General features: G+C 40.0%; 1 protein-coding gene across 18 annotated transcripts in view; it reads right to left on the reverse strand.

Moving 5' to 3' along the window:
* wnk1b (WNK lysine deficient protein kinase 1b) overlaps nt 1-18,651 on the reverse strand; it is a 122,777-nt gene that overhangs the window by 37,132 nt on the left and 66,994 nt on the right. For 12 of the 18 annotated variants that reach the window (XM_035950135.2, XM_035950141.2, XM_035950138.2 and 9 more), the window contains exons 5-13: nt 18,051-18,208; nt 10,066-10,154; nt 8,435-8,574; nt 8,267-8,346; nt 7,977-8,180; nt 7,637-7,706; nt 6,255-6,445; nt 3,838-4,143; nt 153-1,577 (exon numbers count right to left, since the gene is read on the reverse strand). In XM_035950135.2, the coding sequence (XP_035806028.2) occupies nt 153-1,577; nt 3,838-4,143; nt 6,255-6,445; nt 7,637-7,706; nt 7,977-8,180; nt 8,267-8,346; nt 8,435-8,574; nt 10,066-10,154; nt 18,051-18,208 (2,663 nt within the window). Of the gene's footprint in view, nt 1-152; nt 1,578-3,837; nt 4,144-6,254; nt 6,446-7,636; nt 7,707-7,976; nt 8,181-8,266; nt 8,347-8,434; nt 8,575-10,065; nt 10,155-11,835; nt 11,993-18,050; nt 18,209-18,651 lie in introns of those variants that run through there. The other 6 variants (XM_035950148.2, XM_023274624.3, XM_035950134.2 and 3 more) reach the window with 5 other exon arrangements.

The raw sequence follows: 18,651 nt of genomic DNA on the forward strand, positions 1-18,651 counted from the left end.
TTGTCATGAAACATTGAAGAAAATTGTAATTATAATACATCCATCAATCAGCAGCTGTTTGTGGAGTTTTGCTTAAAAAAAACAACTCAAATAATTTGAACTAGTAACTGACCCAGAGCTCTATAGGTGGTTTTAAGGTCTAAACTCTGTACCAGGGTGGAGTTAGCGGCCTGCATGGCTAGCAGTGACTCATGGTATGTCATATCGGGTTGGGCTGGTACCACCCCTCCATGCCTGGCCCAGGCACTCTGGATCAGCGACTCCAGCTGAGCTGATGATCCTCCCCCAAGCTGGAGCTCAGAGGACGGCGTCGGTGGCAGAAAGTTCTGCACAGAGGGTGGATGTCCCTGTGGATCTATATGAAGAGCTCCCCCTGAGGAATCGTAGAGCACAGACGAGGAGGAGCGAGGGATGGACTGAGCGGCAGAGGAGTCAAAGGAAGGATTGAGTGGTGGGGGAGGCGGCGACTGAAACTCTCCTGCATCAGAGGAGGCCAGTGAGTCACTAGAAGGTTCTGGGCTTCTGTCCTTTACACCTGTGTGGTGAAGGAGAAGACTTCCTGGAGGTAAAGGGAGCTCTGGACTGATGTAGGTGTACAGCTCTTCTGTCACCGGTTGCAGACGGCTGTATGTGCCTGATCCACCAGATCCAGTCCCAGTGTTGTCCTCTAGGGGGAGATCCATGGAGCTCCTTCGGGCCCGGTACAGTCTGGATGCCAGGAGGCTTGGGTCTCCAGCGGCCGCTGCGGCTGCAGCAGCTGCAGCTAAATGAAATTCAAAAACACTTCCAGTAGATGGTGGGGCATCAGCCATTACTGGAGGTGCAGAAATAGGGAAGGAGGACGAGGAGGCATGCTGTGGAGGATAGCATCCGTCAGAAGATGTAGAGGAAACGCAGCCACCGGTCGATGCACTCATAGGAGGTAAAGGTGGAGGTACTGGGCTGTGTGCACTCATTCTCTGCATGATGTGGGGGTGCAAGAACCCTGGTTGAGATGGAGGACCAGGATCAAAACCCAAACTAGCAGCTGCAGCTGCTGCTTGTCTCTGCTGATGGAAACTCAAATGACCAAGTTGGTGTGCAGTCATTGGGTATCCTCCATACGCCATTGCTTCATAATGGTCCAATAAGGCAGCTTGATTTAGACTTAATCTCCTCACTGCTTCCTCATGCTCTGCTCTCATGTCCTTGTAGCCATACAAACTAGGGTCCGACTGTCCTGGGAGATGCAGGGGTTCCCCAACGCCGAGTCTTTGAGCGGCTGCCGCAAAACCAGGATTGACCATAAAGAGAGAGGGAGTCTCGACACCCTCCATCCCAGAAAAGGGGTGGAGGCTGCTCCCATAGCGAGTGTAGGCAGGCTGAAAGTGTCGGGTATGAGCCTCGAGAATGGAAGTGCTCTTGCGTCTCTGGGTGTTGTAGGCCTTTGGAGGCCCAGTAGGGGGAGGTGAAAAGGAAATTGGGCGCTCAGGGATGGAGGGGAAGAAAATAGTTGGAGGTTCTGGGAGAGGAATGTTCCCTCCTGCTCCTCCTCCTGTGCTTGCTCCTCCACTGAAGGGATGTGGCATTGAATGCTGCTGTGACAATGAGATATAATGGATTTAAGAATGAGACTCAGAGATTGACAGAGACAACCACAGCAAAGGCCCACATGAAATGGAGAAACCAGTGTATCAACAAGAACATTATTTTGAAAAAACACCAACAGAAAAAGGGACACGCTCGCCTTTCACAATAAAAGCAAAATTATGAGGTTAAAAAAGAACGTATTAAAAGCTGTAGAATGAAGTGATAAGATGAGACAAACAGGTAAGGCAGAGATATGAAGCCAGTTACAGCAGACAGATCCAGTGACACAACTGTACAGCACAACAACAGGCAGACCACAAGACAGATAAAGAAGATACACAAGCCCATAGGTGGCTAGAAAGTGAAGTTTTAAATGCAAAGAGTGAAAAGGCTAAATGCTGGCTCTATGTCTGACAATATCCCGATGCATCTGAAATCAGCAAAACTGTTTGTCATTAGAGATCTATATATGCAAAATGTTGATGTTCTAACAAGGTATTTACAACCTGAAACTTTAATTTTACATGCCAGAGATTTATGAAAACAAAAACATATAATCATTTATGCATTGCAATGCTTTCCATAAAGGGAAAATGTTGTCGTACAGATTTGCTATTATCTCTTCTACTAATTTAATCCAGTGTGGAGTGATGTGTTCCGTCAATAAATATGATAAACCCACACATGATTCTCATTTGTCCCTGTAAATTTGAGATAATTTTAGAAATCATCTGCACTTTTGACTGAATGTTTGTTTAATTTTGGCTATGAAATTAGCAGTCTTCCCAATAGCAGATGCACATATGTACCATAGAGCTTGGTGAAGGCCGGTCAGTATGTGTTTACTATGAGCCCATGGTGGTCTAAAAGAAGGAGAGAGAGAACTAAAGAGATATCGACGTGTAGATTGGCTCACAGAAGTGTCTGAAAAACTTGAAGATGGAAAAAATAAAACGCACTGTAGATGTCATATTTAGTCATCAGGATAAAGTTGCCACCTGAATCCCATGTTGTTTTTAACAAATCAATAACATTACATCATTTATCAGAGCCAGAAACTGTGAAAACAGGAAGGAAGGAAGGAAGTTTTCAACTTTCCAACTGTCACTGAAGTGCTCATTTGTGACACGTTGTTCCATTGGCAAAGTTAAGCCAATTTAAGCTTCAAACCACGATATCAGATGGAAATGGTTGTATTTTACATGTCTCATATAAAAATTTGCCATAAATTAAGCATTTGCTACATCTGCGCTTTTCCGTGCTTTCCCGGCTGAACTGCAGGCAGTGTTTACACAGTTCACACAGGAGTCAAGTATGAAAATAAATTTAAAAAGTAAGCAATAAAAATTTCAGTGTTGGTAACATTCATGGTCAATTGGAAAAATGTTGTATGTGATGATTTCTTTTTTTTTAAGTTTTGTAAAATCGATCATCAAAAAAATTCAGGTTTCATTTTTCTTTTCTTTTAACATTTCTAGAATGACAACTGTGTCAGACTGCACATTTTTGACTTCGCTCTTCAGGTGATTCAGGTGACTTCATAGGGAAGTCAGGGAAAAAAAGATCTTACTGTGAACAAAAATGGAACAAGAGCAAATAAACTCCCAGAAACTGCTTTCAGTTGAGATGGTTAAACAAAAGTGAGCCTCCATAAAGTTTCAAAATAAGATATTAATAAAAGTATAAAGGTTCAGAGTACAAGTTCTTACATAACATCTTGTGCTGAATGTAAATATGGGCAAATGGCTGCCGCTGCTTCAAAACTTGTTGGAGTTCATAGAGTTGAATTTGATACACATATACTCACAGTTAGCTTTCCAGCTGCTGCATTTGCTCAGCCCACACAATTTTAACCTTTTTGGGTAAAAGATATCACATCAATATGTAAGCTATAAGGAGGGCAGATACTGTAAAAATATTAACATACAGTAAAGGAGGCTGTATTGGTACTAAACCAGCTCTATTTTTCTCTAGTGCATCCTATCAAGCTCTTTCAATTGTAACTAGCAACAAAATGCAATTTTCTGATTCCATTTGGTTGTATGCATGGTTCTACACAGCTGTGCCGCAAGTTGAGTAACACCAGCTGTATCATCAGCAATCATTCAATTACTAGTCTAGTTGATTTGTAATTTGAGCATTCTTCTGTAATTTATTATCTTTAATTTCAGACTCCAATGTGGCCACTGTTCCTCATCTTTTTCTCTCTCTCTTCCTCCTTGGTTCTCACCACCACTATGGCTCATGGGGATTACATTATGAACCTACAGGGGTGGAGAACAGGGCAGGCAGGCTGGCTCTCCGCTGCCTGGCCCTGGGCAGAGAGGAGGCCGAGTGAAGGGGCAGGACTGTCTCCAGGGCCTTGGAGAGACGCCCTGCAAATGAGTCCCTCTCAGCTGCGAGAGGTGAGCAGGAGGTGGTGGTGGTGTGGGAGGATGAGGAGGACAGGTCTGGAGGAGGTGTGGTGGGCTGTTTTGGACGAGCGGCCAAGGGCGAAGGGATGTGAGAAAAGGAGTAGGAGGAAGGGGGGACACAAACAGACATGCTACGACTTCGACGGCGGCGCGACACAGGCTGTAGGGAGTGATGGAAGAGGACGGACATGAAAAACAAACAGAAACAAATGAAAACACACAAAAAATGTACTTAAACAGAGAACATAAGAGGACAGACAGTGGAAAATTCAGAGGAAAACACAATAAAAAAAATCAATAATATGAGAAATAAAATAGTTTTACATTTAAAATACTTGATGTTACATTCATAAGTACAATGAGAAAAAAACAAGCAACAAAACAGCTTCTAAACTTTTTTAGAGAAAAGAAATTCAGGTTATCACACCCGTAAGCATTTCAGAAAATTTCTAGATAGGGTGAGACATGTTGTGTTTCATCCTGTAAAAATGAAAAGAATTACAAAAATTAACAAAGGCACATAAATTAATTAACAGTGACCAAATGTAGCAAAGACAAATAAGACAGACTGAAAAGGAACAATAACAAAAGAAACTGAAAAAAAAAATTGAAGTCAAAAACAAAAAAATAAAAACAGCATTATATAAAAGGGGAAATGATTATGCAAAAATAATTTACAAGCTATTTAATGTGATAAACAGAGTCACTTTGTCTTCACTGGCTCAAAGAAATGACCTCTGATGAGGACAACAGTCCTAAAAAGCCAAAACCTTTATTGAGTTATTTACTGAGCCGCCTGCAAACTAAATGAACGTCAGTCAGTCTGCAGTCTGTTCAGTGGGTGCAAACAGGAGCATCTGCGACATCATCGGATGCCAAAGTGTATATGTGGCAGATTAAATAAGAAACGCTCAGCAACCACTTATAAGCTGCTGTTGAGTTAAGAATTTGACTAATATGTTCCAGTAATGTTACTCAAAAACAAAGTATACAGAGGAAAAGAAAAATTCCCTGACTGAATGGAGCTAAAAAGCAAAATGAAAATCTTGGGGTCTAAGAGAAAAGTAGAAACCATGTACAGTCACTGTGAAGACATACACTACTGTTCAAAGGTTTGGGGTCACACAGGCAATTTCATGTTTTCCATGAAAACTCACACTTTTATTCATGTGCTAACATAATTGCACAAGGGTTTTCTAATCATCAATTAGCCTTTCAACACCATTAGCTAACACAATGTAGCATTAGAACACAGGAGTGATGGTTGCTGGAAATGTTCCTCTGTACCCCTATGGAAATATTCCATTAAAATAAACTGCTTCCAGTTACAATAGTCATTTACCACATTAACAATATCTAGAATGCTTTTGATTAATTCAGTGCTATCTTCATTGAAAAAAAATAGTTTTTTTTTTCCAAAAAATAAGGACATTTCTAAGTGACCCCAACTATGGAACAGTAGTGTAAATGCAATGTACTGTAAGTCTCTAGCTCAATGATATCTCAAATACATTTTTTTAAAAAGGAAACCTATGTTCCCTTTTTTCCCCACTTGATCAGCAACCTTTCCTGAATGTGATTCTCCTGTAACATGAACATGTTTCCAAACCAATGCACTGAACTATGGACGTATAAAATAAATTTTAAAATACAAGAACAAAGAAATAAACAATATAACACCCTTTATGAAAGTAATTGTAACTGAAAAGAACAACTGATGTGAGGAAGCATTACAAAATTATATGGATATTACAGAAGAGGGACAGAGAAAGAAAGAACAGTTTGATAAAATAGTGGGATTGTAGGGAAGAATAGCATATGGCATCCTGAAAGATGAAAAACGAGTGACTGACACCTAAGATGAAATACAACATAAAGTGAATGAATACTGTAGATGGCACTCTGTACTGGCTTCCTGGCTGAGAAACGGACCAAACTTTAAGCTCACTGTCTAAATGACCAACAGAAGAAACATTCAACCATGTTTTTGCCTCAGACGGCTGAAATGTTGACTGATAGATAAACTGTGTCATGTCTGTCAAATTAGGTTAAATGTTGTAGGTTGCATGCTCTCATAGCAAAACTGCATTCCCTTGTGTATTTAGGTCACCAAATGTCAGCAATTACCCATCTCCAAACACTGCAAACTCCATTCCACATCACTCCCACTCCACTCCACTTCAAACCCACCAACTACTTTTATCACATCTGTGAGCAGAGAAAACTGTACCCACTGATGTGATGTTTGATTTAAATGAAGTCGTCACTTACCATTGGCTGCTGCGGCTGATAGCCCGGGTGTTGCTGCGGGGCAGCAGAGGGGGTAGGAGGGTAGGGGGTCTGGGGCTGGGAGGGGGGCTGGGTAGAAGGAGGGCAGCTGTACGACATGGTCAGCTGACCCAGGTGGGGGGAGTCTGAGGAGAAAACTGAGGAGCCCTGTCCACTGTCCGCACCTCCTTCAGCTGAGAGACAGATACAGAAAAAGTTAAGACAGTAAGAGAGTTTCTACTTATTCTACTACATCTCTTCAGTCTAACCTTAAAGAAACGGCCTAAACCGAAGGTCACAAACTTCAATGACATACAGTTAAAGGAAGCAAAACTTAGGAGTCTGTTCCAGGGGGTTTTCTGATTACAAAAGGATGACTGTAAGTTGTGGGCCAGACTCAAAAAGTAAAGTGACAATGCCTGGCACTAGGTTACAAGAAATTACTGGCAGTTTGATCCTGGAATAACCTTCTTGGCTCATGATGATGACTGGCGTCGGCCCAGCACATATTTTGTCATTTTTCACATGCTTTAAGAGCTGAAAAAGTTTTGACCATAATGTCTCAGTCTAATCATCTAGATGTTTAATATATGTGTGTGTTAACCATCAGAACTCCATGCAGTTTCTGGGCGCTTTCTGATTCTGTCATATTTTTATATACTGTCTGCTAATGTTTCACTGCAATATAAAGTAAAATACAACAAAACCATAGCAACAAGTAGAGAGAACTCAGAAATGAGCAGTATGACACTGTTATAATTCCCTAAATCATAAACAAAGAGCCCACAGGTTTTACTATTACTGTAAAGATATGCCTTTACATACTATAGATATTTTACTACTTACATTTTGAAAATGTTTCCAGGATTGTCTCCTATCTGCTCTGTGTAAACACTGCCTTCAGTTCAGCTCAACGCTGTTTGATGCAGCTGAGTCTACAATGGCTCCATGGTTTTTAATAGGTTAGAATTTTTTGTTTTCTTTCTACAGAATCTAGTTAAATTATATATTTTTGCACATATTTTAAATTAGACAAGAAGAATAAAGCAATTTTGACTAAATATGATTTTAAGTTTTCTGACAGAAAAGTGCATCACAGATGAGTAGTTCAAGGACTGTCGAAAAGCGGAAAGTCCATTCTATTATATTATTCTTTCGTTTTTTTTACAGTTTCTGGCTGATAAATGGTGTATTTATACTATGCCTTTTAAATTGTTTGACTGTTTTTTAGGGTTCTGAGAGTTAAACTTAAATTGTTTTTCTTAATTAAGTACATTTTTTAGTAACACTTATGTGAGAGTGCAATCATTTTTATTTATTTAAGTATTTAAGAGCCTTAATAAACAGAAATAAGAGCTAAAAAAATCTAAAATACAAACACTTACATGTGTGTGAGATGCCAGTCTGCTGATAGTGAAGTTGCTTTTGCTCCACTTCCGTCTCCTCTGTTTCTGCCTGCAGAAATATCAAACACAAGCTAAGGTTAAACTTAAGTAAAATGAACACAAAGCTCATATTTATAGGTTTGACAAGGTCAGTGCTTCCACTGTCCAAGTACAAACTTCCACAACTGGAATAAGGCTCCTGTGGCACCTGACTACCAGATGGAAATGGACCTTGTACATCAAGAACAGGATGGGACTTCAAGCATGAAAATAGTTAATGTGATGAAAAACATCTCTTTTTTTGTCGGTGCAATATATGCAACATTAACAATCAACAAACCTGTGTGTGTGAAGCTTTGAGTGTCTCTTGCTGTTGTTGCTGTTGCTGCTGCAGCTGCTGTTGTTCTGCCTCCAGTTTTCTCTTCTCCTGCTCCTCTCGTACCAGCTGCCTCTGTTCTCTCTTCCTTCGGATTAGAGACACTCGGTCTTTGATAGCCTTGGCCATGGTCTTATGGTCACCCTCGGCCACATAGCCAGACTCAACCTGAGGAGTCACACAGACACAGTGAGAAACAAACAGGCCCCATTTTTTAACCTTGCTTCCTCCTGCCACCATCCATCTGTACACACCATTTCCTGGGCCACATCTTCAGGTACGTCTTTATTCAGGTCAAAGGAGAATTCGATGGCTTCGTTGTCTTTGTATTTGCCTAAACACATCATAAATTGGTGGTCAACAAATTACATGTGGTTGAAGTGTGCTGTAAAATCCAAAGTAAAACTGAAATGACTCCTTGCCTTTGAGCTTCTTGACGTCTTCTATCCTGAGCCACAGTTTGATAGCAATCATTTCCCCATCATCCTCTTCTGCTAGTTCAACCCTGACTCCAGTTTCCTCCTGGAAGAACGCATGGTTCAGCAGGATCTTTATGGCATACCTAGAAGAACGATAGCCCACAACACAGATTTACATTTATCTCCAATCTGGATGTTTGGCTGTAACCAGAAAGATTTAAAAACAATAAAAAAGGAAAATTCTGGTGATTAGACAGAACTTAATCTACTTCTTTGTGCTACAAGATGACAATTTGTTCAAAACCAGCATCATCTTAAACTTTAAAGCTAACAGGAGAATCAAGGTAGGTTATTTATCTGCTGGAAAACAAGCAATCCAAAACAAGTTTTAAAATGTAACATTACTTTTATAGGCTCTGACCTTCTGATTGTTCTAAAAAATGTAGGAAAAGCATCAGTAATGGTCCTGAAAGAAACTGAAGGTAACTGAATTTGGTTGATAACAAGAGAATAAAAAGAAAAAGGAGGGTGAGTGTAGGAGAGGGATAAAGTTGTTTTGATTGAGTTTCTAAAGCAGCAGAGAAGAAGAAGCTATGGTGGCTGCGCTGGCAGACTCACAACATGAGGAGGGAGAACAGAGCACTTTTTATCTCTAATCAAGAGGCTGTGAAAGCAGGATTTAGAGAAACAGGGATTTTACAGTTCAATCTCTCCCATGTAGAAGAAACTTTAAAACTCTGAACCTCAAAACATGCTAGATGGTTTAAAAGGCATATTGTCTATACAAAAAGCAGAAAGAATTGCATAGTTCAGAACTTTCCTAACAGTCCTTGAACTACTCATCTGTTGCATGCTATTCTGCTCGGATTTTCAATCAAATCTAAGCTTAAAATTGTGGTATTTCATTAAAATTCCATTATTATGCATGTCTCAATAAAAAATCTCTCAGTATAAATCATTTGTCGTAATAGAATCTGTAAAAGAAAAAGAAAAAAAAACTGCATTGTTCAATGCAACCATGAAACTATTACTGGCTCAGCTGCAACAGGTAGTCACATGACAAAAATTCAACGACTTCTTGGCTGAACTGCAGGCTGTTGTTACACAAAACAGACAGGAGAAACGTATGAAAAGAAGAAACAGTAAAGAACTAAAATATCTAGTTTGTTTTCAGTACAGGCAACACCCCTGAACACTTAAAAAAAAGAAAGAACATGGAATCAAAATGGATATATATTTTTAAATAGTCAAAGAAATTAAACTTTTTTTCTGATTTATGGCATTATAACTGTGTCATACAATACAAAATACACCTCTAGTCTTGGCTGTCCTGTTTCAGTAGCAGTGCAGGACTTCATATTGCAGTGAAAAATGAGCACACATGGAGTAAAAATAACAGAGGAGTGTGACAAAACCACTTAAATGTTACCATCAAGTGTTATTGTGTGTTGTGGTGATGGCACAATCCATTGTTTTTATTGACACAGACGACTGAAAGCAAGTGTTCTGTCTATAAATCTGGCCAAACTCTGGAGGACGTGACTTCAGTCCATTGGAAAACGCAAATTTCAAGAAATCACGACCTGTCAACAGATCCATATTTAGCGCTGACTGTCTTTGTTTGTGCGACTCACCGCTCGTCCTTGTTTGTCCTGATGCAGCCCTCTATAATTTCCTTCACCTCAGGAATGGCTACCTTGTCAAAACTGGCAGGCTTCACTCCCTGCACAAACAAAACAGAAGAATGGTTTAAGGGAAGGAAGGCTCTGAGAAGTCCAACATGCAAAGAATCACACACACACAGACACACACAAGGTCAAAAAAAGAACACAAAAACACAACCTTGTTCTTTATACAGACTGTATGAGTGAGACTGACCACCACCATTTACTCAACAATAACCCCATTAACCACCTAATTAATTGCAGAAAACACATTTATGTTCAGTTATTCAATTTGTCTCTGCACCTAATGACTTAAATAATTGTTTTCTTTAGTTTAGGCAAACAGACATAACATGTAAAACATTAAAATAGAAACAAGAGTTGATGTTAAAAGAGAAACTCATATTCTGTCGCTGACATTAATTAGATTAAAATGAATTAAATCAGGGCTGCACAGTGGCGTAGTGGTTAGCACTTTCGCCTTGCAGCGAGAAGATCCCTGGTTCGCGTCCCGGCTTTCCCGGGATCTTTCTGCATAGAGTTTGCATGTTCTCCCTGTGCATGCGTGGGTTTTCTCCGGGTACTCCGGCTTCCTCCCACAGTCCAAAAATATGCTGAGGTTAATTGATTATTCTAAATTGCCCATAGGTGTGAATGTGAGAGTGATTGTTTGTCTTTGTATGTAGCCCTGCGACAGACTGGCGACCTGTCTAGGGTGTCCCCTGCCTTCACCTGAGTCAGCTAGGATAGGCTCCAGCCCCCCCGCGACCCTAGTGAGGATTAAGCGGTGTATAGATAATGGATGGATAATGGATGAATTAAATCATGTTTAAGGTCCTGAAGTGCAAGAGATTGTCCAGTTAAAAGTTTGGCCCAGGGTTGAATCCCACATTAACCCAGTGGTCCTCCCAAGAATAAATAATGAATAAAAGCTTTTCAGATCCAATTAAGAGCTCTAGAGCACATTTTGAGGTGAAACACTAATGGAGAAAGTCAGCAGGAACCCATTCAGAAATTTGGCACCAAAAGAGGGAACATCTAAGGCATATAATACTAGTAAAGACAAGAAATGCATCCCTGTAGAAAAGGGAGGGAAAATAAAAGACAAAACATATTTAAAGTAGAAGGCAGACAAGACACATTAGCATGATGGGGCACCATGCAATGTAATGTTTTACTGTTTAATGACAATGGTGGGAAAAGACCACAGTAACAAATTCTAGATACTTCTGAGTAACTAAGAACAAGGAGCATGTAAGGATCCATCCAGTTTCAGCTGTGGGCTTCTTAATGACCACTACATTCGTTCAAACATTCCTTACATCAGAGTTGATAGGGGACAAAATAGACTGGCGCAAAGACAATCAAGCAGAAAGAAAATGAAGTGCAAAATAAAATGAAAGTTTCTCTCCATTTGTCTGTCAATGACTAGTTATGTGTCAAATCTGCAAGCTCAGCAGAGCCCACCTGAAACGTAGTTATTAAAAACATATATCAGACAGATGAAATGATCAATAAAGCATTCAACTAATTCACACAGATCTCTAACAGATATCCGTTTCCAAATATCATATATGATATATCAAATTCACACACTGGCTCACAAAGTTGAATCTAGATTGGAAGCGCTAAAAATGGAACCATTTAAAAAAAAAAAGGCAGGAAGATGATGAGAAAGCCAAGTGGAATAAGAAAAGAAGTGGGAGACCGATCATTTTAAGATTTGTCAGAGCTACTTACCCAGAAAGTATTCAGAGAAGTGGACAGGCGAGCTATTTGACTGACAGATGCCTCTGAAGAAAGTTTTAGCCTAAAGTGTTTGACTGACTGCTCGTCAGGCAGACAGACCGTCTATCTCACCCTGAACACCAGCAAATGCCCACTTACTTCTGCTCTTCCCCTCCAGCCTGGTCTTCCTCGCCTTCCTTTCTTTTCTTTCTTGGCCCGTTTCTCTCCTGCTGCCCGACCAGTTCACCATTACATAACAACCCCCATCTCTTTCTGCCTTTCACTCTGTTTCACACACAAACACTGACTTCTGCACTCACACACATCCTGAGATTCCAGGGCCAAACAAAGTTAGGACTGATGGAGGAAGTAATGGTATTAAGTCTGACAGAAGAAGGGAGGGTTAGAGAGAGAAAGAGGGAAAGAAAGCTAGATTTTAGTTTAATAAGGCTGATTGGAGGCAAGGAATGTTCCAGAAGGAGACGGACCATGAAGCATGTCAACAACACTGGGCATCAAAGTACAAGAAGATAAGCTATAAAGCATTCAATTTTAATATTTCAAAAATGATTCTTAAACCCTGAGAGTACATACATCCAGGAATTCACAAGATAGGAAGATCATAAGGACGTCTGAAATAATAAATAACTTTTTTTCTATCATGTGAATTGTCTTGCAGTCCGTCAGATTCTTACAATAACAATCCCTTAAAGCAATCCACTACCAGCCTACCACCACACTAAGCATCAGTTTGAGTCCAATTGCAGATCAGGCTGCAGACTTGGATCATACAGCCTGGTGATACAGCGTAATATAATTCGAGTGAAGGCCAAGATGAAAAGGAATTAACAGAGCAACTTCCAGGAATGGTACCATGGTCAAAAAAACTTTTAGTTTAGTTTTAGTTTACTGCAAATATCCTTAAAGAACAAGCAACTACAGGTGCTATATGCAACATTTCCACAATAAAATATACAAAAACATAGACTGTGCATAAAAGATGGTTATAGCAACCATAACGTCACCAAGCTCTGAAACCAAGTTTGAAATTTGGCTGGGGCCATCTTGCTCTTTTCAACCAGTAAAGACACAACGAACATTCACACAGTAGTTTCTTGTCAATTACACTGTAGCCCCACCTTAAAACCTACCCTGCTTTATAGTCTGTTTTACTGTAAATGGGACCATCGTTTACAAAATGAACATCAAGCTTCATTGAGGTTGATGTGAAACTGCCAATTGAGACCATAAACTTATCCGAATAATGCTTACTGACATAACAAAGAAAATGAGAAGTAGGGCCATTTTCTCATAGATACAATCAAACTTCTTTTTACATCCAGAAAAGCTGGCCCCTGGTGGATGATAGAAAGAATGCAGGTTTAAGACACGTAGATTGGTTTCAGTTTTTACACCTGGAGGACCTCCATCAATTATATACAGTCTATGCTAAAAAAATCACTAGGCCAATGTTAAATATTTTGTTGGCTTGTGGACTGACATTATTACAAATGTGTCCAACAATGGTGAAACTCAGAGAAATCTCTTATTTCATGAATCTATCTGTGAATTTTATTGTCAAATATATTGACAATGATGTCAGCAGTAGCAAGTAGCAATCTTGCAGCTTGACTATTGTTTGTTTGCCTTACATGTGATGGATCACAGTTATTTTAGTACGACTTCTCTGACTTTTTGTGCTGAATTGACGACATAATGTCTGCTACAGCTGCTGCATTGGTAAGGGGCTCATCCAATCGTACGTTTGCTAACTTTACTTACAGCTATTTCATTAGAATGATATCATATAACTTAAGGTGATTTTAAGTGACTAAAATTGAATTAAACCAATAAATTTCTTTGTCGGCAATAGTGATTTCGATCTGAGTCTAAGCTAAATTCTCATCAGCAATGGTTGTGAAGACAACCACTCCCATCATTCCACACTACTTCACAATGTCATAAAACCAAGCCTTTTAATAGTGTTTTATTTGAGAGACCGCTAACAGCAGAAGTGGCATGAAGTCACATTTTTTAAGGGAGCTATTCGAGCAAATGGAGACTATCTTAAGTTATACTAAAAAAGCACTCAGAGAGGGCAGTACTCCACCAAGGCTGTTCATTCCACCATATGGCATTGTCAGAAATGCAGCATTTGTTTATTAGTTATTGATGATCAGAAATCATGGCAACATAGAATGTGGCCATTTAATATAGATGCACCCACAAACAAAATGACCTTGCGACGAGCACAGGTGTGTGTTATGCATGTGTACGTTATATACAGATACCGAATTGAGTGACCTAAATATGCAATGTGGCGGGATTTGATGGGACTCAGAAACATTCCCACAATTTAATCAATTGTTCCTTGTATCTTTTCCGATGATAAGTCCTGATAAGTCCACAGCTGTGGATTTGTAGTAGGACTGCAATCATGCGATCATCAGCAGGCAGCTGACGTTGCGTTCACTTGTTGTCATAGTTACAGTGATGTTGTGCTGCTATCTCACAATGATACAGAAATCTTTAACAAGTCCCTGGATCCAAACTATAAGCTGCATCACTGCCAAAATCTAATGACTTGGTCCTTGTGTCAATTCTGACCTTCCCTGAAAATTTCATCCAAATCCGTTAGTCTGTTTTTGAGTGATGTTGCTAACAGACAGACAGACAAATCAAAGCTGATGGCCACATAACTCCGCCACGTTCCTTGGCGGAGTAATAATCCATCTGCACTATAACTCAGGATTTTCTGTTTGGTTGTCTGTCATACATTTGAAATCTACCGTTCTATTATTTGGAAGCAAATCAGGAGTTAACTAACTTTTTGACGACAGAAAGATGAAGGAATGGAGGATAGAGAGCTGGTCGGATGGATTAAGCACTGAAATGAAAGGAAGCAGGTGACTGAGGTACCCTGGGGTTGTCACAAGGTTGTGTGTGACAATAATAAAGACAGATGACTCAATTTGGCTGCTTAACTAATTGTTTTTGAAAAATGCTCTGTTTCTTCCAGTGTATTGGATCACAGCTGTCAGACATAATTCAAACACATGCACACAAACAGAACTGTGAACCAAAAGGCTGAGGTCACTTGAATAATCAAATATGGTTTAATCGAATTGAGGATGTGATTTCAGTTTTGTGTGATTGAGAGAGGGGGAAAGGACAGAACAGCAAGAGAGACAGAAGGCCAGATGAACACGTGGATTGATTTATATTGTCTGAATTGATGGTGTCTATGAAGCTTTTAAGTTAAATTCAGACATTAAAAGATGGAGAGATGACAGAAGAAGAAACACACCGGACTGGTTCTGTGTGTTTCTAGGTTAGAGGAAATCTTTATCCAAATCCTTACAATTTGAATGTGCCGGTCAGATAGTATGGATTGAAGGATTTCATCAGCTCCTTCACTGAAATGAAACGGAATACGCATGAAAGCATATGACAGCAACCACAAATATGTAAATAATAAATACATAGAATGAAAACTATTACAAAAGTAACATTAACATCTATACAACCAGCACATTCAAATTAAAGGGATAAGAAATAGAAAATGAATGCACGCTCAGAATGAATTCCATTTTTACTTTTGATATACACATCAAAGAAAAAAAACTTCCACTGCTGAGTCTGAAGTTATTAAATTTTAATGTTAAGACTCCACCTGAGGTAATAGAAGCACTTGTTTAAGCTGTGGAGGACGATGTACCCATCCACAAGCGATGATAAGCTTCTTGTAATATTATGAGTAGAACCAGCGGTCAAGTAAGAGGTCCAATCAAAAAGTTACGTCTGTTCCTGTTCCTGCACACAAACAGTGCATGGTATAGTCCACATGATCCGTCACTGTCTATGGAAGCAGCTGTGCAATCCATTCTGGTACCATAGCGATGCATTTCAAGACACACCCCTGCTCCCTAGGTGCATAAAAAGTTTAGGTCTATGCTACTTTATGCAAATGAACTAAATACTGACCTAAAATTAAGACAGATTCAGCAACCGTGTGGCTTATTTCTCATGTTATACGTTTTCAGAAACACATTTTGGTGAGCTATTTTTGCAATATAGTCATAAGTTTCCAAACTAGCCGCAATGTTGGAGCAGACGGACCTAAAGTGAAATATTCGTCCAATCAGGCACAGCCCATGTTTGCTTGGTAGTACTGGTTTCATGATGGAGAGCACCTCTCAGTCACCTATCATGACACTGCATAGTCCCACATGACGGCACAATCTCTGGCTCCCAAAAACATTTCTGTGAACACGTACCATGACTCTCATAAATCAGGATTCCACATGATGTTGTGCGAATATATATAGTTCTGATCAAGAGACCAACCAGCCCACAGTCTAAAAGAACAAAGAAGATGCATCAAGTCTAGAGCATCCCAAGAGCACGGATGTCATTTTCTTTGACATTTACAAGGATACGCACCTTGAATTTGCTCCCCCAGGTGTCAGACTGTTGGAGCAGATTTCTAGTGTAACATTCTGAGGCGTCTGATGTAGAACATTTGGTACAAGCAACAGGAACAACATGACCTGTGGAAAGTAGGTGATCCACCATGACAATGCCTATGTTTTTGGCCACACCAATACAAATTTCATGCTCTATCCGCCTGACTAGAATTTGGCTCCCTGCAATTTCTTCCTCCTCGTCAAAAAGAAATTCAAGCTGAAGAGTTACTGGACTGACACAATGATGAAAATCTAACATATGCCACAGATGGTGCTTCCCGAGTGTGACTTCGAAAGAGCCTTCCAAACACAACAAGAGCACTCAGAGCTGTGTATCGCTACACAAAAAGACTATTTCATAGGAGACAACAACTACATTTAAATAACATATTGTTTCTGCTCTTTATAGACACAGTCTCTGAATTACTGGAATACTGGTAGTTCTTCCATCATTAGCTTGAACCTAATTATCAAGTAAAATATAATTACCAAGTGTTCCGAGCATCCTGTTTATTTGCATTGATGCTTCAGCAAAAATGCAAATTATTTCATGTTTCCAGCCAGGAAAAATATAGAATTGACCTAAAATATGTAATAAGACAGAAATGCAGGGAGAGACAAGTGATAATGGAGGGCAGAGAGAAAAAGACAAGAAAAAGGGAGATTTCTAGTAAATACCTCTGGTCCATTAACCATCACTGTCAGCCTCCACAGAGTTTGACTCAGCTCTGTGAATAAAGGAGGCAGACAGTTCTCATCTGCCTCTGAGTGTGCTGTCAGCAGCACTTGACTTAAAACTGTCTCTGATTGCATCGTTTCCTCTCTCCCTGTGTTTTTGAGTCTGTCTCGTTTTTTCTTTTTTTTTCTCATAGCGTTCTCAGACACGTCATATAAATTTCATAAAAATGGAACCGTTACAAACTCTAAAAAGGAATTAGGCGTATCGATTCTGGCTGGATGGGTTGATGCCAGCGTCTACTTGATTGTCAACAGACAGCTCCAAGTAAAATATGGATTCGCACCGATACGAGTTTCAAGGGTTGCGGTTGACACACCCTTTGCCACCTTTCAGAACATCAAAAAACACTTCTAAGAAACTCTTAAATGCCAAAACGGAGCAAAGAATGCAATTTTTCTTTATTTCAAAACACTGTCAAAGTCCTATTATACTTAATATATTAGATTCTGTCTGTGGTTCAACACATTTTCAGCACAAACCCCTAATGTTTTTTACTTTGTTCTCAATTTAGTTTCAACCCTCTCTGAAAACAAATCAGAGAAAACACTCAGAAGTGCCTCAAAACAATATTCTTTGATTGACTGATTTTGACCTGTAATGGCCAGGCAGGCTCAGCACTACTCTCTACTGGTGGAGAAAAAAAGGCAGCCAAGAATAAGGTTTATCCACAGCGTTACAGTTTTACTGTTCTCATCTTTTTGCAAGCCAGTCCGAGACAGAGTCTGAAAAGGAGGGAGCATCCGCAAGAGAGAATAATCTGTGCAAAAACATCGTCATATGACTGGATGTCCTGCTGCTCATGCCAAACTTATTAATACAGTCAGTAAACAAGTGTAGGGGGGGAGTGGCAGAGAGCCGGGTGGAGGAGGAATGGATGAAAATACAAACAAGGCTGTCAGATACAACACATGAATGCCACGACTTGGTGTCTCCACGCTCTATTACCACCCTCAGCTGAGGCACTGAAAAGGAATAGTTTCACACTCTGTTGCACACATACTGAACAGGGAATGCAGACTTACACTAGTAACTCTTCTGTAAATCTGGGCAGCGTTTTGACATTCAGAGTACGGGTACTCTGAGGTAGCCATCTCCAGCATGCACATCCCGAAGGCGTAGACATCCACAGATTCATCATACTTCTCTTCATACATCTCTGGAGCCATAAACTCTGGGGTACCTGGCGAAGAAAAGAGGAAAAAATGTATTTCTACATCGTGCTTGGAGTTTAGATGGCTCCCTCAAAACATTTTGAAGGCTCTGTGCTTGTTTTCCCTCCTATATCCCTGTGAGAAATGCATACTGTAGTTCATCTTTCAGTCTTTCATAAAAACAAAAATGCTCATACCAGGGATGTAAATTTAGAAAAATTCCTGTAACCGAGACTTGGCAGCCTTATCAATGAATAATCAATTAACCATTAGATACAAAACTAGAAGACAACGTATAGCCTAATTCCAGTCACACGACATACATCACGTGATATAGTAAGAGATGCCACCTGGTGGAATAACTGGGTACTACAGCTAATCTACAATACATTTTCTGATATGCATGTCTCCTGCCTAGCCCTGCGACAGACTGGCGACCTGTCCAGGGTGTCCCCTGCCTTCGCCCGAGTCA

The sequence above is a fragment of the Amphiprion ocellaris genome, chromosome 21, assembly GCF_022539595.1.
Source record: "Amphiprion ocellaris isolate individual 3 ecotype Okinawa chromosome 21, ASM2253959v1, whole genome shotgun sequence".
NCBI classification, from domain to species: domain Eukaryota; kingdom Metazoa; phylum Chordata; class Actinopteri; family Pomacentridae; genus Amphiprion; species Amphiprion ocellaris.